Source organism: Amphibalanus amphitrite, unplaced genomic scaffold (genome assembly GCF_019059575.1).
Source record: "Amphibalanus amphitrite isolate SeventyFive unplaced genomic scaffold, NRLGWU_Aamphi_draft 000330F_arrow, whole genome shotgun sequence".
In the NCBI taxonomy this organism is placed as follows: domain Eukaryota; kingdom Metazoa; phylum Arthropoda; class Thecostraca; order Balanomorpha; family Balanidae; genus Amphibalanus; species Amphibalanus amphitrite.
Window position 1 is genome coordinate 475104 of NW_024881825.1, and position 24065 is coordinate 499168.

At 54.5% G+C, this 24065-nt stretch overlaps 2 protein-coding genes across 20 annotated transcripts in view; one reads left to right on the forward strand and one right to left on the reverse strand.

Annotated features, from left to right (window-relative positions):
* Positions 1-24065, reverse strand: part of LOC122388652 (syntaxin-binding protein 5-like) — a 111035-nt gene that overhangs the window by 44285 nt on the left and 42685 nt on the right. For all 19 annotated transcript variants that reach the window (XM_043379906.1, XM_043379905.1, XM_043379908.1 and 16 more), the window contains 3 exons: positions 20407-20467; positions 10321-10442; positions 9153-9287 (listed from right to left, as the gene is read on the reverse strand). In XM_043379906.1, the coding sequence (XP_043235841.1) occupies positions 9153-9287; positions 10321-10442; positions 20407-20467 (318 nt within the window). The remainder of the gene's footprint in view (positions 1-9152; positions 9288-10320; positions 10443-20406; positions 20468-24065) is intronic.
* Positions 1088-3913, forward strand: LOC122388653. The gene is made up of 2 exons (XM_043379909.1): positions 1088-2342; positions 3649-3913. Exons 1-2 carry the CDS (start codon positions 1114-1116, stop codon positions 3701-3703), a joined length of 1284 nt encoding a protein of 427 aa, XP_043235844.1. The 5' UTR covers positions 1088-1113; the 3' UTR covers positions 3704-3913.

Sequence of the window (24065 nt, forward strand, 5' to 3'; positions counted from 1 at the left end):
TCACCTCGTCGCTGCTGTGCAAGTTCGCACTCGTTTTGGGCGTGTTCTAGACGTTTCGTAGCCTGTTGAATAAAAGGTGGGTCACGTACGACCCCCGGCCAGTCTGGGCCGGCGCGCGACGGAGGCAGCTGGCAATACAACGGCAATGTGGACATAAGGAGTTTACTACAAGCTATTTCGGCCTTGGAAGACTGCCGTGATGGGGAACGAGAAGGAGACCTGTGATGGTTCGGACGCTGCGGCTGATCTCCGCTTAATCCCGGAGTTTGACGGTGTGTCGCAGCCCGTGTGCGAGTGGCTGGACAAGGTCGAACTTGTGTGTCAGCTGCGCGGCATCAAGGGACTGCACGTCGTCGTCCCGCTGAGACTCACTGGTGGTGCGTTCGCGGTATATCAACAGCTCGGAGAAGATGAGAAGAAGAAGTACGAGGACATCAAAAGGGCCCTGACATCGGCGTTTGCTTCGGATCGGTTTGAAGCCTACGACCAATTTGAACGTAGAAGGCTGCGTCCAGGTGAGACGGTGGACGTGTTCGTCTCTGAGCTGCGCCGGCTGGCTGGCTTGTTCGGAGGTATGCCGGACGACAGCCTGGCCTGTGCCTTCGTGGCCAAACTGCCAGATTCAGCACGCCGTGCGCTCCGGGCTGGATCACGGATGGAGGACATGCCGTTTAGCCAGCTAATCGGTCGCGCTCGGGCCGTGCTAGCCGACGAGGAAACAAACACCGCGGCCGCCGCCGCTGGCACAAGGACTGGAGCACTCCCGGCCACAATGAAATGCTACTCGTGCGGGCAACCGAACCATATCGCCCGCGACTGCACGGCAGGCCGCGGACAGCGGGGCCGTGGAGGCCCCCGTGGTGGACGGAGCCTCGTGAGGTGCTACAACTGCAACCGGCAGGGGCACATCGCCTCTGCGTGTCCGGAAAACGACGCGGGAGGGGAGAGATCAGCGCCAGCCTCCTCTCCTGTCGACCAGTGAACGGGGCGCTGCCAGTCGCGCAGCTGTCGGTGGACGGAGCGAGCTGCAAAGCGCTGGTTGATACAGGATGCAGCCAGTGTGTAGCTCACGTGTCAGTCTGTCGGAGGTGGAACCGACGCCCGGTGAGCGTGATGACAGTGAGTGGAGGGCGTTATTGGTGTGAGGGGTCAGGCGTGGCACGCGTGCAGCTGCGGTCCGGTGAATCAGTGTCCGTAGATGTGCTCGTCGTAGCACGTAAGCCACTGGGGTTTGAGTTCATCCTCGGGATGAATGGTATCAGAGCACTGGGTGGCGCTACAGTGAGTTCGGATGACCGAGTCAGATTCGGAGTTGAGGCAGCGGTGTCTCATATAGCGGCGTCAGTGGCCTCACCCGGTGACCGGGTCAGCTGTGATGGTGAGAGGACTGGGGTGTCGCGTGCAGTGGCAGCGACTGCACGGGTGAGTCATGATCAGGCGAGCAGTGAGGCGGCCCCAGCGTCAGGTGCAGCGGCGGCAGCTGCAGCAGTGAATCGAGCTGACAGCAGTAAGGGGGATCCGGTGTTGGGTGCGGCGGCGGCCGCCGCACCGGCTAATCGAGCCGACGAGAAGGACTTTGTGGTGAGCTTTGACGAGACAGAAAAGAAGTGGTTGGTGGAGTGGAAATGGTGTGGAGGAAAGGAGCCCGAGCAGCTGCACAATACAGCAGAGGAGTACGCGATTCCAACAGAAGCCCGACACGAATACGAGCGAGAACTCTCCAAGTGGGTGGCGAATCAATGGCTCGTCCCTTATGATGAGAGCGTGCACGGGAGGGTCAAAGGCACGATCCCGCTCATGGCGGTCATCCAACCGAAGAAGGACAAAGTGCGTCCCGTCATGGATTTCAGGGAGTTAAATACGCACCTGGACCCGCATACAGCTGACGCGGATGTTTGCAGTGAAAAAATCCGTGAGTGGCGTCGGTGTGGACGAAACGTGTCTCTCCTAGATCTGCGAGACGCTTACCTGCAGATCCACGTGCACGCATCGCTGTGGCCGTATCAGACTGTAGTGTTCCAGGGCAGACGGTGGTGTCTGAGCAGACTTGGCTTTGGGCTCAGTCTCGCACCGATGGTGATGAGAAAGGTGCTGGAAATGGCCCTGAAACGTGACCCGAGGGTGCACACCGCTACGTCACCTTACGTGGACGACATACTCGTAAATGAAAACATCGCTACTGCATTGGAGGTGAAGGGTCATCTGGAGGCGCTCGGTCTGACCTGCAAATCCCCGGAGAAGGTGTCAGAAGGTGCTCGTGTCCTGGGCATTCGAGTCTGGGGGGAGCGGCAAGGACTGTTCTGGAAGCGGGACAACCAGGATCTACAGCCGCCGCCAAAGCTGACGAGGAGAGAGGTCTTCTCGCTGTGCGGACGTCTGACAAGTCAGGTCCCGGTGTGTGGCTGGCTGCGTGTCTCCGCATCCTACCTGAAAAGACGCGCCACTGCAGCGACAGACGGCTGGGATGACGAGATCACCGACCCAGAACTCCAGAAAATGGTCATGGAAACGCTGCAGCGCGTAAAAACGGCCGATCCCGCACGAGGTCGCTGGGATGTCAGCGGCGACGAGGGAGTCGTGTGGGTGGATGCCAGCTCCCTCGCCATAGGAGCCGTGCTGGAGATGGACGGCAGCATCGTTGAGGACGCCTGCTGGCTTCGGAAAAATCCCGAGACACACGTGAACCTTGCAGAACTGGACTCTGTTGTGCGTGGCATCAATCTGTCCCTGGCATGGAACCTGAAGAAAGTGACTGTCGTGACGGACTCGAAAACGGTCTATCACTGGCTAACAGATGCGCTCTCCGGCAGAGCTCGCATAAAGACGAAGGCGGCGAGTGAAATGCTGATTAGAAGGCGCCTGGAGACCGTGAAGAGTCTGAGAGATGAGTACGGCCTCCAGCTGACCGTGAAGTGCGTTCCGTCAGTGGACAACAGGGCTGACGCACTGACGAGAGTCCCGAAGAAGTGGCTGAACCAACAAAGCGATCCTGAGGTCTGCGGCGCTGCCTTCTCGGCGCCGGATGTGGTCAGGATCCATGAAACCAGCGGACACCCAGGCATCGGAAGAACGCTCCGCCTGTGTAGGGAGCACGACCCGGCTGTGAGCAGGCACCAGGTGCGCAGTGTCGTTAGCCAGTGCGAAAGGTGCCAGTCCATCGATCCAGCGCCCCAGCGGTGGACACATGGTTCGCTGAGCGTGACCAAATGCTGGGACAGGGTCAGCATGGACGTCTGTCACGTAAACGATCAGCTGTACCTGACTCTGATTGACTGCGGTCCGTCTCGGTACGCGATCTGGCGGCGGATAAAGCGACAGGACACCGACAGCATCATCACGGCTCTGGAGTCGGTATTCCTGGAGCGCGGCGCTCCGAGGGAGCTGCTGACGGACAACTTCACCTCATTCCGCAGTGCCGCATTCCACGAGTTCGTCAGCCGGTGGGGTGTCAGCGTCCGGTACCGAGCTGCCCATGCGCCGTTCGGCAATGGTGTCTCTGAGAGAAACCATAGGTCGGTCAAAACAATCGTAGCGCGCAAAGGCTGCTCAGTGGCGGAAGCAGTCTACCGCTATAATGTGATGCCGCGCAGTGATGACCTGAACTCTAGTCCTGCCAACGTACTGTTCAACTACAAACTGAGAGTGCCGGACGTGGAGAGTGAGGAAAAGTGCGAAGAGAGTGAGTGTGCTATGTTCAATGTAGGCGATAAGGTATGGATCAGAGACCCTAGTCGCCGGTGTGATGTGCCAAGTTCCATAGGAACAGTCACCCGACAAGTGTCGGCGCAGTGTGTGGAAGTAGACAATGTCCCCCGTCACGTGAGAGATCTGAGACTGGCTTTCGTTCCCAGTCCGGAGAGTGACCAGACTGAGCCGCCGAACAATGATAATGACGACTCTGGCCCAATTATCTTGCGAGAGTATGCGCACGAAAGCCATGGGGAAAATGTGCCCTCTGTGACGTACGCTGAAGTTCTACGCCGCGGCATGCGGGAGAGACGCCCTGCCGTTCTGACCCAGTACGATGATTTGTAGATCAGGGGGGAGTGTATTAGAATCTTGTGGCCGCCGAGCCACTGCGGCGCCGCCGCCGCCCCGTCCAGGCTCGGGATGAGTTATATGGCATTGTGCGGGGCGGGGCCGGGAGGAGACGGCCGGCGGCACGCGCAGCGCAATTGTAAATTTAAGATATGTCATTTAAGGCACGTAGGCCGCCAAGCTGGCGCCTTCCGTCACCTCGTCGCTGCTGTGCAAGTTCGCACTCGTTTTGGGCGTGTTCTAGACGTTTCGTAGCCTGTTGAATAAAAGGTGGGTCACGTACGACCCCCGGCCAGTCTGGGCCGGCGCGCGACGGAGGCAGCTGGCAATACAACGGCAATGTGGACATAAGGAGTTTACTACAGAATGCATTAGGTAAATTTGATGATCAGCAAACGAATATGTAAATATAAATGGCGAAAGGAAAAAAGTTAAAGAACGTTGCATGGTTCTATGACTATTACATCAAATCAAATTGCATTCCTGGTTACGAACATTTTCACAAGCTTATTCATATCACGTTGGGACCGGTAACAAAATGATTACTGCTTCCTACATGTTTTCAGAAGAAAAACACGGCCGAGTTTAATCAAACTACGCCACGCGCGTTTAAACAAACACGCATACTAATCGCAGCAAGGTAGCGTATCTGCAAATAAAAACGGAAAGATTCGCGCAATACGAACACACCGCAAAACAGAATAGCGATGTTGTTTAGCTGTAAGCACCAGGCAACAAGTTCGGTTCGAAAACAATCCACGACCGATTCGTAAGCACGTACTTGTGGCTCGCCTCGTTAACTGCATGGCGTGGCCACTTTCTGAACCTCTTTACGACAGCCATCCAATAGGACTTTACGACTGGAGCGTGCCGCAATGGACAGCGCCTGCTCCTAAACACAGGAAAATGCACCGACAACTTAATACCTCAGCACGTCCTGGTATAGGGATTGTCCCCATTTCCAAGTGCAGGATCCGAATGGTAAAGCGGTAAGAAGATAAACACTGTGAATTCCATATTATGAACAGCTGCAACAGCACGAACATTCTGTGCTGCACACTTATTGTCAGCAAGAAGCACGCAAAGAGTACCCTGCAGTCAAACAGGTAATACGGCTGCACCCAAACAGGCGGACGTAAATATGACAAACGAGTCCGGCCTTCCTTTCCAAACAGACGACAGTGCAGTGGTCGGCCGGCGCGGTCGTTACAGACGCCCAGTCGAGCTGCCGGCTTTGTTACCGCCGCCGCCGGCCGGAGCCATGTTGTAGCGCAGCTCCAAGGAGTCGGTACCGATCGATGCTATAGAAATGACAGTGCGCTTACAATACGCGTCCTCTGCACACATCCCTAATCTAACGAGCAACATGGCTGCGAGTTGATTATGTGTGAATAGGTGAATGCCTTCTAAGCGATGGAAAATGATTCAACAAAAGTCTGCGTGTTTTGGAAGCATGACAAGGAAATCGTGGGAAAATTCTGAACACACAGTCTTTCAGTATTCATGTTGTAAACGACTTCGTTTAATCATCATCAACACTCAAATTAATTGCAATTTGCTTACCTAGCTACAGCACAGCCCGCTCCACAAAAAGCAAGCAGCTGTAGAGGCATCGTAATATTCGCGTATTTTCCACCATTCTCACCACGAGACCCGCGCGGTATTGGAGCAAAGAGATTCGCAAAATGAGTGCAGAGTTCGAGCCACTCCCAAGCCCCAAACTGAGTGAGTGCGGAGGGTGCCGCAGTCCGATCTAGCTGGGCGGCTCTCCAGTGTAGATAGAGGGTGCCGCAGTCCATGTCATGTCGGCCGACCGCCATCGATTGCGGCGGCCCATTGGCGGCCGTCTCGGAGATAAGGCCCGTTCACTGTGTGACGCCCATTGTGGGCCGTGGGATAAGGACCGCCGCTGTCAGCCGGCCGCCGCCGCCGCTGACGACACCGCATTGTTTCTGCAGCGGCGACACTAACCAGGGACTCGCGGGGACCGACACAGCGCGGTGGGCGGAAAACCCATCGCACCGGCCGGCCAACCTGCTACACGGACCGGCCGACCCATGCACGGACCGGCCGGCCCACTCACTGCACGGACCGGCCGAAACACACACAGGCGCGGCGGCGCCGACTGGCCGCCTGAAACGTAGGCTGTCCCGCAGCGCTCTGCCGCCTGGCCGCATACTGTGCCGCAGCGCTCCGCTCGGACCCGCAGCCGCCCGTGGAGAGACGGCTGTGCCGCCACTCCCCTGGAGCCTGCGCGGTCCACAACGGCCCCACTAGATAATTCCAACACACCGGCGTAAAACCGTTCCGGTGCTCTGGCCCCTTCAATTCCAGCCGCAGACCAGCGTAACCCTGCGCCGGTGCAGCGTGCGGGTTTGTAAACAGGACTTTACTGCCTCCGCTATCGGCGGCCAAACCGAGACGCCGGCCGGCGCGCTAGTATGCAATACGATCGTGTTTGGATGGCGGTCAGCAGTCGGAAACGCCCGTCCTCGATACACAGCCGACGCCTTTCCACGACACAACGGCGCAGAAGGAGGACGCCGATAGTCGAATCGAACCCCACAGTCACACTGCACTGAATGACCACCAAACGAAAACAGACCGACCAGCGGAGGAGTGGATCTGCCGCATGATGACCCAGCACCAGGGCGGACGGGGTGCCGTTTGGCACAGCCCTCCCCGCCCCGTCCCCGCCCGGCCACGCTGCCGGCTCGGCGGCGGCAGGCGGATTTGGGCCGGCCGCCGCACGGAGACGGATGGCCCGGCCCTGATCCCTTTCAGCCGGCCCTCTGCCAGCGCAGGCATCCAGAGCCGCGCTTTGGCAGCTGCGGCCCGCACGGCCCGAATATAATGAGACGCACAGCCAGTCTGACGAGCGCGAAAAAGACCGCCAGCCCTACGAATTTATTGGTGGGAGCTAGCGCTAGCTTTGCAAAAAAAAAAAAACATATGCAATCTTTCTTGCAGCGCTGAATGAGTAGCACTTGGTTAATAAATACAAACTGAACCATTCACGCAAAATAATGTTGCGAGTAGCCTTATCAAAGCAGCATATATTTAAAAGTAAATATTTTTGAAACAGTAGGGGCGATACCTATATCCTACGCTATCACTTTTTGAAAAGCGAAGGGAGCTCTGCGAACAAATGTCCCATAAAATAAACGCGTCGAAAAACGAAAAAGCAAATGCGACCAATTGGCGGCAGTTTTTGCAGTAGCTAAGAACGGATGTCAACTATTTAGCTGCAATTTAGCACCTCACCCTGATCAGCCAGAGACGCTGACTCTGGAGAAGCTCCGTCAGCAGATATTAGAGCAGAGCGCAGCGAGCAGCGAATTAGGGCCCGCCGGTCGGTAACCAATAAACCCCACCCCCAGGATCCATTTGGAGGGCTATGTTTTCCAAACCATTGGCTGGGCTGTTCAGGGCCATCTCGAGTGAATTCATGAAGCCGGCACCGGTGGGTTTCCGGACTGAATGGGGCGTGGCGTCGGATTTATACATGTGCCTTTGGCGCCACCACGGTTCGAACGCGCTCATTTCGTTCATTCCGTTTCCACATTCCGTTTCCACAGTAGCGCAAAAGCCTGTTGTGGGGCGTGGTAATTGTGCACCGGCGAGGAACTGCCAAGCTCATGTTACAGAGAGTCTGCGGGTCTTTGTTACTATTATGCCATCATCTTAAAATTCGAACTCCTTTCCGTTTGATTTTCATTTCATACGCAAAAACGCCAACATATCAGATAGGCGCGGGACAAGAAAATGAGAGAATCCAATCTCCAATAGTGAACCAGCGAGCACACACGCAGCGGGCCCCGTTAAAGTCACCGGATAGAATTCCGAGTATCGGTGCTGCCCAGTTATCGGCTGAAAGGCTGGCCCTTGAACCATTCCGAGCACGGGAAATGACCAATATCAGGTGAAGTAGTGAAAATCCGCCCGCACACGAGCCCTCCAATCCCCTCGGCGCCGGCTCGTAAACGGATGATGGATGGCCGGTTCGCGGTTCAGTTGATTTGGAGGATTGCGTTTATGAAGAACGAGTGGCCATTTCCATCAGTCGGCAGATACCCTGGCCGAGAGAGTGGCCGTTATTTGCAGCCGCTCCGCCGCGCCGGTCCCTCCCCCACCGCGCGCTACCGCTGCCGCCACCCCATCGCCCGTTCCCAGTATCGCCCTCTCCAAAAGTTATCTACTCTTCATCGCGAGATCACCGATGGCATCACCGATAAGAACAGGGTGATTTGAGCACCAGTTCAGGACACTGAAGGAGCACTCCACCTGCTCTGTGACTGCGTTTGTAGGATGGCAATATCAGACAGCGGTGATGACCGTCTGTGTGGAGTCCTGTGCTCCATTCTGCCCCAGACTTCCCCCGCTCAGACAGTTTATTACAGCCGCGTAACGTGCTGAGACTTGGGCCCGTCTGAATGGAGCCCTGATTACATATTCACGGCGGCTTTTCCACATCGTCAGGGGCCGCGGCCGTTCCCAGCACCGGATACAGCTGCGCCCCAGCGAGGCTCGGCTGAAAATAAAGTCCGACCACTGCAGCAATTACTGCTGGCCCAACTCAATCAATTGGTAGGCGGCAGCAGCTGGCCACCAAAATATCTCGGTATTTTTGTGCTGAAATTTCGTTCACCCACGAGCAGGTGCGATACGCTCATTGAATAAGAGCAGCATAACCTCATTACGTCCGTCCATGGCGGTGGTCAGAGCAAAACACCTGTACCAGTAGCGCGTGGAGGCGTTTTTGCGTATCCTCCCTTCATAGCAAAAATGGACAAGTGGCTTTCGATGGCTCGCGTAAAACAGATCACTAAGGTGATTTATTGGCGAGGTCAGGCCAACAAAAGATCATATCAAGTCACAATGCCCCATTTGGACGTTTCGATGAATGGCCTTGCATCGTAAAAACGTCAGCTTTGATAAAGGTAAATAAGATTCAAAGAGGTTATACAGTTCGAGCCTTTAGAGGACATCACTCTTACCAATCGCTTTAAGTTCAATGTATCATTTTGAAAATGTAGCTAAGGTAAACCTGTAGGTTAAACCTCTGTTCCCGATACTGCGAGTAGCGACTAGTGGTGGATGACGTCTCTACTCACAGTTCGATGGCCTTGTTCCAGTTGATAATGTAGCCGGAGACGACGAACGACTCGATGTTGACGATGTGCACGTTTCCCTTCTCGGTGCCCACGTACAGCCACTTGCTCTGCAGCGGCAGACTGATGCACGTCGTCCTGCGCACAGGGCGGGCAGACGTCACTACAGATCCAGCGGCACCGCGCCGAGCTCGTCAGGGCAACCCGAACGGCACCGCGCCGAACACAGCGGGCAGGTCGGACGGCAGCGTGCACTGTGTCAGCGCTCTCCGTCCCTCCCGACCTCAGTATTACCCTAACACCTGAATTGTATCCTCGTTCCTATACCCCTTATACATCCCACCTATTCCCTATATAACCTGCCTTCCCACGTTCGTTTTACTTCTAGCGCCGTCTTTTTGTGCCGTTTTCTCGCACGTTGTGTGTCCCAAACTGGCCCAATTTGTTGGCGGCGGCGCGGACCGGCTCTGGGCGGCCGTCGGGCTCCGATCGGCGCTCGGTGTGCCGCGAGTTACAGGGCGGGGCGGCGCTCGGAGTGCCGAGTTACAGGGCGGCGCAGCTGTTTGTTCCGCCGTCCGATACCGGCGCGGCTCCGGCCGGCCGCTCGGTGCCCCGTTTTTCACAGGCCGCCGGCGCCGATAAACAGCGGCGCAGAGCGGCGGCGACACGTCGGACCGGCGCGCCGTCCCAATGCAGATTGGGCCGCCGAGCTGCTCCCGAACGTCCCGGCACAGAGCTGGGCAGGCCCGCGGCAAAAGGGTGCAAACGAGTCGACCAGACCGGGGTTTGGGAAAATGGAGTTGACAGAGAGGGGAAGCGAAGAGAAACGCGGTGAGAAGAAGAGGAAGAAAATCCAAGGGAAGATAAAGAGCAAAAAAGGATATTAGAAGAGGAAGAGAGAAAACGAAAGAGAGGGAGAGGTAAATTAATCTTCATAGGCGATCTGAAGTTTCGGTCAGTCAGTGGGACTGGAAGCAGCACCAAGGGAAACATTTGAAAAAGAAGCAGTGAACGGTGAGCACGCAAGGATTATTACCAAAGCTTCCTTACCCTCCAAGACAAAAAAGTCACATTTTAATCATAGTCACTGCGCAATTACCCTAACAATCTGACGTTTGCACCAGCCCGCCCAAAACCATCAGTCCGTTCGTAACACATGTTGGCCACCTACCGCTCGCGCTGAAACTTGAGCGTGTGCACCACCTCGGGAATCTTCTGGCGGATGTTCCACATGTTGAGCGTGTCGTCGGTGCAGGCCGTCACCAGCGCGCCCTCGTTCACCAGGAACGCGATCTGCCCGAGAGGAGGAGCACCACCGGTCACCATTCACCGGTCACCAGTCACCAGTCCGGCCCGCGGTTGGTGCGGGCGGAGGGGTAAATCGATGGATGTTTAAATGAGCATACGTTGTTAAGGAATATGTGACAACACAACAACGGTTATATAATTCCGTGTATCAAATGAGCTAGCAAGGGAAATAATGCAAGCTAAAACTCATAATGCAATCAAATATAAAAATGCCCTGACACTATTGTCGGCGAGATTAGAACCGTAGAAAATGTTTCATAAGCAAAGACAATAAACAAATGCAATATGTACGAGTGGCCGACGGAAGCATTTACGTAACCAAATCGGATTGGATCCGGCGCAGAAAAGTGAGCCAATTAGCGAGCGTTATCGGATAAGTGGACGGAGGCGGCAGGCCGGCCGGCGCAGAGATCATAGAGAGCGTGTTTAGCTTATATAAGATTTCCATGGCAGTGATGTGAGCGCCGAACAGCCCTGAGGGCCCACCAGCGCCGCGGGAGGAAACAAAACGACACCGGGACCGTACATAAACCACAGCGGTGAACCGGCGTCTCCTACATGAGCAGACGGATAGGCATGAAAAGAGGCATTCAGCAATTGCATTAGTACAATGGCACGATATATGTGCAGCGCTTGAATGGCCTCCGGTTGACAAATGACAGGTTACGGTGCGCCCGCGCCTTCCCCGAACCATTCACCAAATCATGGCCGGCCTGAATGGCACAATATGCATTCAGTCGAGCGGCCGCGGTCGTGCCGCGCGGCAATCGTTCATAACAACGTCATCGCCTCATCGGCACACGCCGGGTGTCTTTGTGGCCCCGTCCGCGGCGCGGCGCCCCGTCCAGCGACCCGGCGGCACGCCGTATTGTGCGTCTGTACTGACCGAGCGGGTCGCGCGCGACGCCTATTTGTCACGGGTTGCGCACCGCCTCTCTGCGGCTGTGTGGGTACAGAGACGGACCGGCGCGGCGCGCTCCGCACGGCGCCGGTCCCGGCGGGCCCATACGGCCGTCCGGGCCCCCCTGGCCCATACGGCCGTCCGGGCCCGGCCGGTCCCCCGGGCCCATACGGCCGTCCGGGCCCAGCCATCCATCAGAGCAGCGCGGCGCCCACCAGCCAGCGGCCCTGACCGAGTGTCAATGGATGGGATACGCTCCGGTTGTCAGATTATATGCTGATGACAGCTGACTGAGCAGCGAGGTCACTATGACGGAGAAAGATCGCTGGGATTTGTTACGATAAATCTGACAGAATCCACAAGAGGATACGGTAGTGAAATACCGATGAAAAACAGCATCTCATTTCAAACCCGAGCACATAAGCATGAATTACCACTACAATGGCAATGACATTTTCTCCAATAGATGATGATTGAATTAATCTTCTTACAAAACATCTAGAGGCTCGGGATAACTCAGAAGCTCCCTGATTGATGCCCAATGACGCCCGCCTGCGCCAATCAGCTGCAGCCAGTGGGATCAGAGGGCTGCGCCACGGCGATGACATTTATCCCACGTCGTCCGAGCGTCAATTATTCACTCTACACACTACTCAACCAGAGAGCGTGGTCCTCGATCATTGCCCATGGGAGTTGCAGATAATCAAATCCAATTCATTGGTGCTGATGAGGAAATATACACGATAACTGTAACAATCTTCATAGTGGCAAGATTATAAATTTACTTTTCACTGGTACAATATCTAAATTCAGGAGTAAGAAAAAAGTTACGGTCGCCGGAACGGTAGCGTAGTTATAGAAATATGGGCCATTTCGGCGGCATAATATTCCGTTTCAAATTACTGCCACCGTCTGACCTATGGGCCATACAGAAACCCTATGAGCACTGGGCTCCACACGATGGGATGGTTAAATTTAGAGCATAATAAACCGACGGATCATCACACTTCTCAATCCATTCCGCGACCACTTGGCCGATCGTATATCGACGGGAATTAATGGCGATGTGAGCGGCTGAACTGCAGTTCTGGGCTCACCGGAAACGCATTAACACCTATCACTTCAGCGAACGACGAGAAATGCTGGAGCGTCCGGCGTCTCTGGACTCCGCCTGGACCTTCGGAGAGAGAAGAAACTGTGTGCATTGTCCACGTCCAACATGCCCGCGTCCCATTGTCTTGTGGGTGTGGCTCTGTGTTGTGTTTGAACTGCCTGTCGGCTTACCCTTCCCACGCAGCTTGGGCAGGGGTCTCTGTGCCGGCGGTGTTTTGGTTTGGGGGCCGCCCGGACGGCCGGGCGGCCGGGCCCTTGGTAGTCGGCGCCCATGGCACGTGTTAGGAGATGATATCTAACGTAGGTGTGACAGCCCCCGAGAAAAATGAGAACTAGAGTGCAAGCCTGGTCCACTAGCTAGTTATGTGGTCATCGTCATATGCGGTAAGCATGGTAGATGCAACAAAAGCTGATACGCTTTACAGCCCCCAGCACATTCCACAGTGTTAAGTTCAACTACAGGGTGATTTTTTTTACTTGTTAAAAAGTAACGAGGTTTAACGGCGCTAAAATGCAAATATATATTGTAAAATTATATACCAGCATGACGAGCATTCCGGGACATTTTGATTTCATGCAGACACGATGTGAAGGAACGTCCATCGTGTATTTTACTTGTGCTTGAAGTTACCCCCTCTCTCACCAATACGAATCAGTCCGCCTGAGCACGTGTTGAACAGCACCATGGACTCCCATGCTCATTAGGCGGACTGAAAAGGCTCCTATCACCCATTTTCAGCTATGCCAGATATTTCCAATGTTTTCTTGTTATATCTGCCATACATGGGTCCAAAAACTAGAAGTCTAGAAAGGGCAGGTCGAGGATTTTGCTACTGGCGGCCCTGGTGGTGTCTGATTCGCTGTTTTTGTTTCTCCCTGAAGACTGATTCTTCAGAGGCTGCAGATACGCCAGATGGACCGTTTGAAGGTTATCCATGACTACAAGCTTGTTCGTGCATTATTTAACGTCTTTCTGAGGCATCTCCTTGATGATCGTATGCTTCGAACTGCCTCAATGCTTCAGAATCATCGTTTTGTGTCGTTCCTTACTGAACGGCGGTGGACCATGCGTGCCCGATTGGTGGGACATTTTCAGGCTCCATTGGGGCCGAGGCCCTCGGTCAAAAGGGACAAATGATGAAACCATACAAAATGTCCCAGATTTATCTATCACGTGCATTGCTTTTTTGCACAAGATTTTTCGATTTAGGGACCACCATTGACGTTTACTTTTTAACAGTTAAAAAAAATCACCCTGTAAGTAGTCTGCCGTCTGTGGTCCACCGTCTTCCGTCCCTATCAGCCCCGTATTCCCAGAGACCCGTGTCCCGTGTCTCCCACGCTCCCCCTGTCCCCGGTGTCCCGTACCCCAGTGTCCGTAACCCGGTGCTACGTGCTCCCGGGTCCCCTGTGTCCGTGTCCCGTGTGCCGCGCTCCCGTGTCCCCAGTGACCTGTCCCGTCCACGGGCACGCACCGGGCGGCCGCCAGAGCCGACAGCGCAATGCTTTTAGGCCGGCCGGGCTGGCGACCCGGATCGACTGCGGCCTGTCTTGTGGCCAGAGACCACACGGGTCCGACGCGGGTCGTCTCTTGTGTCAGTGTTGGTGTGTCAGTGTTCGTGAGTCAGTGTCAGTGTCAATGTGTCAGTGTCGGTGAGTCTATGTCGGTGTGTCTATGTCGGTGTGTCAGTGTCGGTGTGACAGCAACTGTGTGTCATAACTGTATGTCTGTGTCGTTGTGTCAGTGTCCGTGTGTCAGTAGCTGTGTGTCTATGTCGGTGTGTCAGTGTCTGTGTGTCCATGTCGGTCTGTCATTGTCGGTGCGTCGTTGTAGGGTTGCGCTGAGTATGCACTTGCAGAATGAACACACCTGCTTTTAACTCGGACTGCTAGCCTTTGTAGATTATTGCGGATGGTGCAAGTTGGATGGATGGATTAAAATTGTGCGTTTAAACTGGACTCCGCGGCATACTGCTGGTCACCAGCCAGTCAGGTTTGATTGTCTGCTGCTCACTACACTCGGGGTGCACGACCCCGATCAGACCCCGCCCGGCGCCAGCCCAGTGTTTGCTCTGCAGATAGCCGGTGACATGGAAGGATGGAGGCCAGCGTGTGATACCCAAATCCAGGCTTTGAAACGGCCACCGAATCCAAAGTTTACCAATTACGCGCCTCTCAGTGGGTGTAAACGGCATTACCGGTTAAACACTTGCACAAAAATAGCGAGGGCAGCATCACTACAGAAGTCACATTTAGCCCACGTAAGCACAGACAGAACAGGCGTACCGAATGTCCTTACGGAATAAAACCTAAGGGCGTAGCGTCAAAGGAGGCCATAAGCCAGGGATACTACCGATTTTACTACGCCGTTTGATCAATGTGCTGTGCTTTATTTCAAAGTTATTTCATTGTCATGAAGTTTATCGGCTATAAAAGTGTAACGGCAAGATCCCTGGGGATGACAGAATTAGATAAGCACTCCCTATCCCCATTCAGTTTGATCTATTCCGGAATGTTCCGTAAAATATGCAAAGGTAGCAAGGAAAGCACTTCCGTACCTACACCTTGATAGCTACCACCCCTACTATTCTAGGGAGGTGTCAGATATTTGACCAGAATCATTGCCTAACTTTACAACATTAATGCAGCTCGCGAGCCGTGTGGAAACACGTATGTGCGCCGCATTTCGGTCCCATCAAAATCCTTTCTAACTACGGCATATCATCGTCGCAGGGAAACACCGGCTCGCCTTTCTCGAATTAAGGATTGCCCCCAGCATATCGTCTAACCAGCCAAAGCTCACATGGTGAGATTCGAGCCGCAGCCGCCGCCAAGACCGGCCATGTGACGACGTTTGTAGCGACAAGTGCAGCGGACGTGGGACCGAGTGAGACAACCACGTACGGACTATCCGCTACAGGTACGAGGTGCTTACGTGTAACGCATCAAAACGTCACTATCCTGCAGTCTCCCGACGTCACCATAATCCATGGTACAGCGCATTGCCTGAGTAGTAGGGGCGAAACAGAACTGGATCTTTTCGTAAGCGTCTTTATCCTACCTAGGATCTTACAAAAAAAAAACTCAGCGCAATATGGAAGTCTGTATGCATGTGAAAGGTAAATTCTCCTCATACCGCCGCTGTACTTGGTCGCAGGCGTCACAATGCCGTGGGTAGGCTCGCAGGCAGGGTGTTAGCTAAATACGCCGGCCGATATTCCAGGAGCTGCTTACGTTCCAGCGGAGACGCGCCCGCAGAGGCTAACTACGAACTCTGTGATTGAGGACGCAATCTATTGAGTTAGCGGGATGCGCCGTCGATGGAAACGCAATTACCACGTCGGATAAACTCGGTAGCGTACGTGACATACCGTAAACCGGGGTGAGTTGATATGGATTTTGAGGTTTTTCTAGATTTCTTTAAAAACCACATTCATTTACGGAATTCTTTTTAAGCCAGTTTCATGGCACATGCCTTGGTGAGGCAATCAGCAAAAATGAATAAAAAATGTATAGATTAAGCCCATTTTTTAAAACGCCAAAGTTCATATCAACTCACCACCCCCCAGGGGGTGAGTTGATATGGTTTTGGATTTTTCAAAATTTCTCGGCTAAAGAAGCTCAGAGGTGAGTTGATAAAATGCCAGTGTTTAAAAAAAAAAGATGAGAGAACACATCCTGAAAGAAACGATCAGAAAAATGGTAGTAGTTTGGCAGCAGACCTCACATTCATGAAAACGCAATCATGTCCAACACAGCGCTATCAAAATAGCTTGATTTTAGCAGCATCATTTTTTCGCTTTATGATACTTAGTTTTACTTATAACATTCTGAACTTGGCTAGTCACGTGTCCTCAAGCCAACGGTATCAAAACTGGCAATATATTTTGGAATTACAAGTGTATTTTCTTGTAGTTAAAACACATTGTCAGTTGCGGGTCAAGGTTGATATGCCTCTGACAGAGATAATAGATTGAAATGAAAGAATGCATATACTCTGAGCTTTTGTTGACTGGTAGTCAACAAAATATTAATGAATAAAAGGGAAGCGAATCTAATTCGGACTGTATTCTATGAGGTGAAATAACCGACATAAAACAGAATTCGGCATCAAAAGCCAAAATTAACCCTCGCACTTATAGGCGGGCGAACGGACCACCTCGGCTTTTCGCACATAACTCGCGCAAAAAGCGGCCGATCGCGACGAAACTTTCAGTACCTCTCGAATTTATCAATTTTACACATGTTCTAAAGAATTCATGACCCTGACTCAAATGGTTTTTGACTTGTGACCTGATCCTCGAGACCATGCTTGGCCGGAATCGCGATTTGGCGTAGTCGGCTCACATTATCCGCGCATTTCCAGTCTTTTTGTGATTGTAACGTCCAAACATGTAAATGATGTTGGTCCCACGCAGTATTGTGGGTGTCAACTGTCAAGGTCACCTGAAGGTCAGGTCAGGTCATTGACCTTTGGTGACCTCGGTTCACTTTTTGGAGCTTTACATGTTTCTAGGGTAGTTTTTCGGGCCGATTTCGAATTTAACATGAATTTGATCATTTACGAAGTAGTTTTAGTGCCTTCGTAACATGTTACGACACCGTCAGTGGTAGTTGACACTTGACACTCCCTACATGGATAGCCGGCAGGACACCTACTGGTTGACCTGACCTGACCTGGCCTAAATGTACGAAGACATCTGTGATCAAAACTAACATGACATTCGTGATCAGCAACAGCCAAAAGATAATAAACTCGCTTTACGAACTTCAAATAACCCTCTATTTTCCCGACTTCTGGGTAATTGACCTGGCCTGGAAGGTTAACCAATGACCTAGGACCTTAAAGTTGGTCATCATCGGCTTCCTCGCGTCTCGGGCAACACGCTCATTTTTTTCTGCGAAGCTCTAGCTCCACCAGGGGCCAAACGACGATGGGATTCCAACGGACCCCCCCCCCCCCCATACGTTAAATGCTGGCAAAACACGAATATGGGCGAGGGCTAAAACACCAGTCAATTTCTTTATATTGTTTGTTCCATTTCATTTTGTCACTCATTCTCGGTTGGCAACTGCCAAGCAGGGAAACTAATCAGTTTCACGAGATCAGAATTCCCGCGCTGTTAGCCATACAGAAACGACAGTTCTGTCATTTTCGAAACTACGAATAATTATAACAATTTTTTTAATCTGTATGTATATAGGTGTTCTATAGTGTTCCTTTGTAGCTTGTAGGGAGCCACCTTGAGACTTGACAGGGAGTTGTGCTGTGCCTTTTGCATGTTAGGTATGTCCACAGAAAAAAAAAACTTTGGGGTCACTGATGTTAGTTGTCGGACCTTCGTCCCCGTCTTGAGTTGAGATGTTAGTTTCACAACGTTTCGGCCAGTTACTCTCCGGCCGTCGTCACTCGTCAGGTGTTCTTTGACCCTCAGAAGGACCTGGATGTTGGTGGCGTTGCGCCGTACGCGTCAAACAGTTCGAAAGCTCCTGTAGTCAGCGGGAATCGAACTCGGGTTTCCCCGGCGGTGATAGTCCACGGTTCTAACCACTCCACTACCGAGGCAGATTAGACTGTGGCCGGAGAAGTTACTGGCTGAAACGTTGTGAAACTAACATCTCAACTCAAGGCGGGGACGAAAGTCCGACAACTAACATCAGTGATACTAACGGGCCTCGTCTTAAGCATTCAGAAAAAAAAAACTAAAGCTTTTGGGGGTTGATGAAATAATGTGGGGAAAGAAAAGGAGAAGAGTTGGTCTAATTGACTTTGTCTTACCTGCAGACCCATATTTCATGCTAATTTGCATGCATACCAGCCTGGTATCAGCTTTTATCATGCATATCAACTCACCACTTGATGGCATATCAACTCACCACCTGTCTCTTTTCTTAAAATTATAAAAAAGCGTTGTTATAGGTGAAACCCAAAACTACCTGGGATCAACAGTAAATTGATAGTAGTTTCTTTCCCAGTGCATGTTGTTCCATGAATATCCACCGTCTTTGCTGTAGGGTGGGGACTTTTCCTTATTTTCAAATTCAGAAGAAAAAAAGGACTTTGAAAAAAGTAATGTGCTAAGAAGGCACTGCACCACATGCATGCCTTTCTCAGCTATATGCATCACTTATTGGTTGCTTCACTTCACAGAAGAATAAAACTGAAAATTGGTTTACAAATGGATGAGCAGCACACATTTTAACATTTTTCGAGCAATTTATATCAACTCACCACCCCATATCAACTCACCCCGGTTTACGGTACTCTGAATAATACAGCGGTACTGCGAACAACACCGGGGAGGCAGTACACCACAGCTGACGGTGACTCTCCTGGCTGTGCAGGTCACAATCCGACGATGTGCTTGCTGTGACATTGTAGAGGCGAGAAAACAAGCACCTACAATTTCCATACCTCAAACGTAGGTAAAATTTTCAATAATTTCTGCATCTGTTTTCTCGCATGTGCTGATACCGTAAGCGGCGACTTCCCCGCATTCCCTCGTGGTGGCAGTTCTGAACGGCGCCTGCTCGGCAGCCGGGGCCCCGCGCCCCCCGCCGGCCCGCCCGGCAGCGCCCGTATGGCCGCGGCGGCCGGCCGTAAGTCGCCGGCAGCGCGCCCGGCCGGCCGCGGCGCTTTACGAGCTGTCGGCAGCCGGCGCCAGCGCGGACCGTCCTAAACAGCCGGCGCCGACAGCGCGGCCACCGCGCCGGATTTCTCCCGGAAGCCGCCGAGAGCAGGGCGGATAAAAAGCCGCGCCCAACGCCGGTTTACAGCGGCCCACCCGAGAATCTGCATTGCAAACAGCGTCCCAGAGGAAATGTGCGTGAGAGACTTCTTAATTTGCATTTCCAGACCTACATTATCTCAAATCTGTGGAAACGTCTCCTAAGAGCCCATTGGGAGTTGAGCTCCGCCCGTTCCTTGTCGCTCTGTGTTCCGTTGTACGCACCGGCCGCGCACATGACATGGGAGGTGCTGACACATGACCTCCCAAATGCCACCACTCGTCCCAGGTCACCACATATTCCCTGCCCACTCCAGAAACCGACAGCCCCGTAAATCTATTGAAGTCCTGCGGCAGCAGTCCATTTAGGTTACGTGAGGCTCTCGTACTCTAGGAGACTTCGGAGGGCGGCATTGGCATAATGTATCATCCATGTACCATTGTGCATTATATAACATGCCAACAGGCTCGCTCGGCGGCGACACGTCAGAGGTGGATATTTTCACCACTCCCTCACAAGACGCCATGTATCGGCGAGGGTCTGTAAATTGATCTCCCCGTCGCGGCGCGCCAGACTGATCAGGTATGCGGCACCGGTGCAGTGTCGATACGGCCGAATCGGCCGCATTCGGCATTCACAGCCGCGCCGGCCGAGCTCTGGCCAGAGTCCCCGGGGACTCTCCGCGCTGAACGAATCCCCGTGGACTCCCCAGAGTTATGGAGTCCGTCTGACGAAAAGACGGGTCTGTCGGCCGGTGGGCGGACGGACGGCCGGTAGACCGATATATCGTGGCAGTGAGGCCCTGCGCCGCCGCCGCCGGTCCGGCCGCGGAGGTTCGATCACGGGCCCCACACCGCCAGGGTCTCCCTCCGGAGGAAATCCACCCGGACCAAGGTCTCTGTGGCACTCCCCTGTAGGACAGTCCGGGTCCCCGTGGCCCTCCCCTGTAGGACAGCCGGATCACGGTAAGGTCGGGCTGCGACATTCCCCGGTACCCCCTCACCTGAATGACGGCCGGGTCTCCGTGACACTCCCCTGTAGGACACAGGACAGCCGGGAACTGTGACACTCACCTGTAGGACACAGGACAGCCGGGAACTGTGACACTCCCCTGTAGGACACAGGACAGCCGGGAACTGTGACACTCCCCTGTAGGACAGCCGGGCCCCTGTAACGTCCCTGCGACATTCCCCGGTACCCCCTCACCTGAAGGACGGCCGGGTCTCCGTCGTGACGCACGTGGATGTCCACTCCGGGCCGGCCCAGACTGAGCACTGCGTCAAGGAAATCCACACGGCAGCAGACGTAGACAACACATTTAGCGCACACTTTACATGGCAGTATGCGGCAGTATGTGCACCAAATAAAGCATAAAACAACACAACACAAAAACACAAGACAGAAACAGTATGCAGATTCCACTGTTGCTGAATGCTGATTTCACAAAGTTGGCTTTTATAGTAGTGGTAGCCAGGTAGGAGCTAGTAATGTCACAAATCACAATATATGTACCAGCCAGTTCTTGGCACGCTCAACGGGAAGTCCAGAAAAAAACTGCCCAAATATGACTTCCTGTTTTACCACGCGTCATCAAAATCCCGGCATAACTGTCAAAATAAAATAACGTGTAAACCGTATCCAGGCCAAAAGAAAACACATATTTTCATTCTAACATTCATTCCCTACAGCTGTAAGGGCAGATATTGCAAGCCACATCGATTTGTCTACCATCTGTATGGGCCCAGCACCGAACTGCGACCCGCTGTCGCCCATGGCCTCCCGGTGAAGGGCTGGAGACGGGCTGGAAACTCGCGGTGAAGGGGTAGAGACTCGCGGCCCGCTCGGCACCGCGCAGAAGCCCCGACCACCGCCTCCGGGCAGGAAACGGATAGTTAAACAGCGGTAACGAATTGCCCTGAAATAAGGCCAGACAGCCCGGTCCAAAGAATGGACGGACGGAGCCAATCACCGGGCTCCGCGCACCATCAATCTCTCGGCTCATCTGGCAGGGGCCATTTGAGGGCCGGCGGATCATCATTCCATCGGACGGTTCCACCCTTCCACTCCGTCCCACACACCGAGAGACGGACCATCACGTCAGCGGAGCGGCACATCACCTCGGGACCACCGTCACAGCGCGTCAGCTCTGCACCGACACCTCACATCACACCGACACCTTCTCCACGCCACACCGCGCGTTCCCAGCCGCCTCTCCACATCACCTCGGGACCGCCGTCACAGCGCGGTATTTCTGCACCGACACTCCACCAGTGACACACCCCACATCACCCTGACAATACTGCACATCATCCTCGCACTAACCACTTCACATCACCGTGACGCCCTCTCCACATCACACCGAACCCTGTCCACATCATCCAAACAACCTCTCTACATCACTCTCACACCAATCCCTTCATAGCACCCAGTTCCCTCTCCACAACACCGTGACACCCTCTCCACACCACACCGTCCCTAACCGCCGCTCCCCACCACCACTCGTTGAGCCCCTCCCTCCCCTCCACCGCCCGGTCAGCACATGTCAGTCGTCTGACCGTTGACGGGCCGTATTCGGTCAGTTACGACCACCTGGTCACTCGGGGGCCCTCCGAGCGGCGCCGGCCTTTGGAGGTGCTGCCAGCGCCGCCCACAGCCACCCTGACCGACGCCGGCGGCGGTGTATTTATCGTCCAACTTCGGCCGTCTCTCTTGCCCGGCGGCCGGGACTGACGTGGTCGGCGCACGGTATCAGCCGGCGCCGGCTGCAGGCCGGAGCGGAGGTCAGGTCAGGGCGAGCGGAGGTCAGGGCGGAGAGGGGCGAGCGGAGGTCAGGCCGGAGAGGGGCGAGCGGAGGTCAGGGTGGGGCGGGGCGAGCGGAGGTCAGGGCGGGGCGGGGCGGGGCGAGCGGAGGTCAGAGCGGGGCGAGCGGAGGTCAGGCTGCTGAGTGTCGCCAACAGGCATGTGGTATCCACAGTCAGCGACTTGGAGCCTTCGTGAACAAAATTTCAGCACCACTTTCTCATTTTTCTTGCCATGTAACCATACAGAACACTCTCATACCATTCAGCAGCACCGACCCTGTTCGGCAGGCGGCAGCTCGAGATGACCCGTCGTCCCAGAGCGCCCGGCACCAGCCAAGCGTGCAGTCCTCACCGCTAAGCGTGCATTTCGCCATTACACACGCGTGGCCGCCGCTGCCATTTATCGGAAGCGCGCTCCGGCGGCGGATTCAATTTCCTAACGATCGGCGGCGGCGCTCGACTGTGTCATGGCTCGCGAGCCTCCTTCATCGAGCGGCCATCGGCGGAGGCTATCAAATCGCCGCCGGCAGAGTGGTCCAGCTCGAATGGCGACGGAACTGCCGACAACGTTTAATACTGACGGCACGAACGGCAAACATTCGACCACTTTACGACGGTGAACACGTCTGAGCCGTGAGAAAATTGGCCGAGCGCCGGCGACTGCGGCACGTTGTCCCGCCCAACGCCGTTTATTAGTCTCGCCGTGCTTTTGTGAATTTCCTCACAAGAAAACATCGCGGCACGCCTAGATAAACAAATAACACCCAAAAGCCTGGCAGACAGATATGCATTGGCTGGGGCTGAATTGGCGGGTTCGGGCCGGGCCGGCGCGGCGGCCAGTGCTGATAGCAGCACACGACCAGCCGCCGCGCCGGCCGGCCGGACAGTGCCGTCGACATATTACCCGAGTTGGGCCATCTCCGGCCGGACCGGCCGCAGCTGACGGCGCCGCCCGGCCCGCGACGGTGAAACTTCGACCATGTCCGCAGCCCGTTCAAACAGCGCGTGTCCTAAATACGCAACGAAGCCCGAAATTGGACTGATTCCGCCTACCAATCAGCAGTACCAATAGCACCGGCGTAGAAGAAAGCAAATCAGCCGAAATGCGCGGCCGCCCTGTGATCTGAATACATGTAGCGCAGCGTTCACCGGCAGTAGCATCGCTATCGCAGGGAGTTCCAAAACCCGACCGCAGTAGCTGCTCACAAGTAAGGAAAGGCTCTCTTTTCTGCAGCACTTTGCCGGTCATTTTTCACAGCAAAGACAGGGCCGTCAGCGTGACCGCGGGATTCTCCCGATGTTGAGGACAGGACGATCAGTCTGGTTTGGGCTGGCGAGTTGCCAGTTGGGACGGGTGTGTTGATAGCTGCCGCGCCAGTCTCGCAAGTCCAAGCGGCTCCTCACAAGGCCCAGCTGTCCAGTGGGCCCGGCGCCTACTGACAGTTGTCTTGCAGGCCCTCCGAGTCCTGACGCAGTCCTCTGAAGTTTCTGTCAGCTGTCACCCGGGCCCCAATGGTCCTGTGGCTGTCCAAAGGGTCCTAATTGGTTGTACTTGCTGTCTGAAGGACCACAGTGGATTCTGCTATCTTTCAATGGGTGCCAGTGGGTGCTGCCAGCTGTATCCTGGGACCTTGAAGCCCTGACAGATGTCTCCTGCAATCTCATCTCGTGTCAGTCATCATCTAACTAGGGAAGATTCGGTCCTAGGATTATCATAGCTGCTAGACCCTCTCATCTACCCGTTGGACCCCATGGAACCCTCTCAGCGGCCTGGTGGACCCCCTGGTCTGCCCGTTAGACCCAGTGGGACCTAAGGGGCCCACTGAGCCCTCTCACCTACCCGTTGGGCCCCGATCGGCCCTCTCACCTACCCGTTGGCCCTCTCACCTACCCGTTGGGCCCCGGTGGACCCCCTCTGCGGCCCGGTGGGCCCCGGTGGGCCCTCTCACCTACCCGTTGGGCCCCGATCGGCCCTCTTAGCGGTCTGGTTGGCCCTCTCATCTACCGAGTGGGCCCTCTCACCTACCCGTTGGGCCCCGGTGGGCCCTCTCAGGCGGCCCGGTG

What these genes read in the sequence shown, in the direction of transcription:
- LOC122388653 (XM_043379909.1), top strand. Translation starts at nt 1,114, where the DNA reads ATGACAGTGAGTGGAGGGCGTTATTGGTGTGAGGGGTCAGGCGTGGCA. An exon ending in CTACAGCCGCCGCCAAAGCT is followed by an intron (nt 2,343 to 3,648) that starts GACGAGGAGAGA and finishes CTGAGAGTGCCG; the next exon opens with GACGTGGAGAGTGAGGAAAA.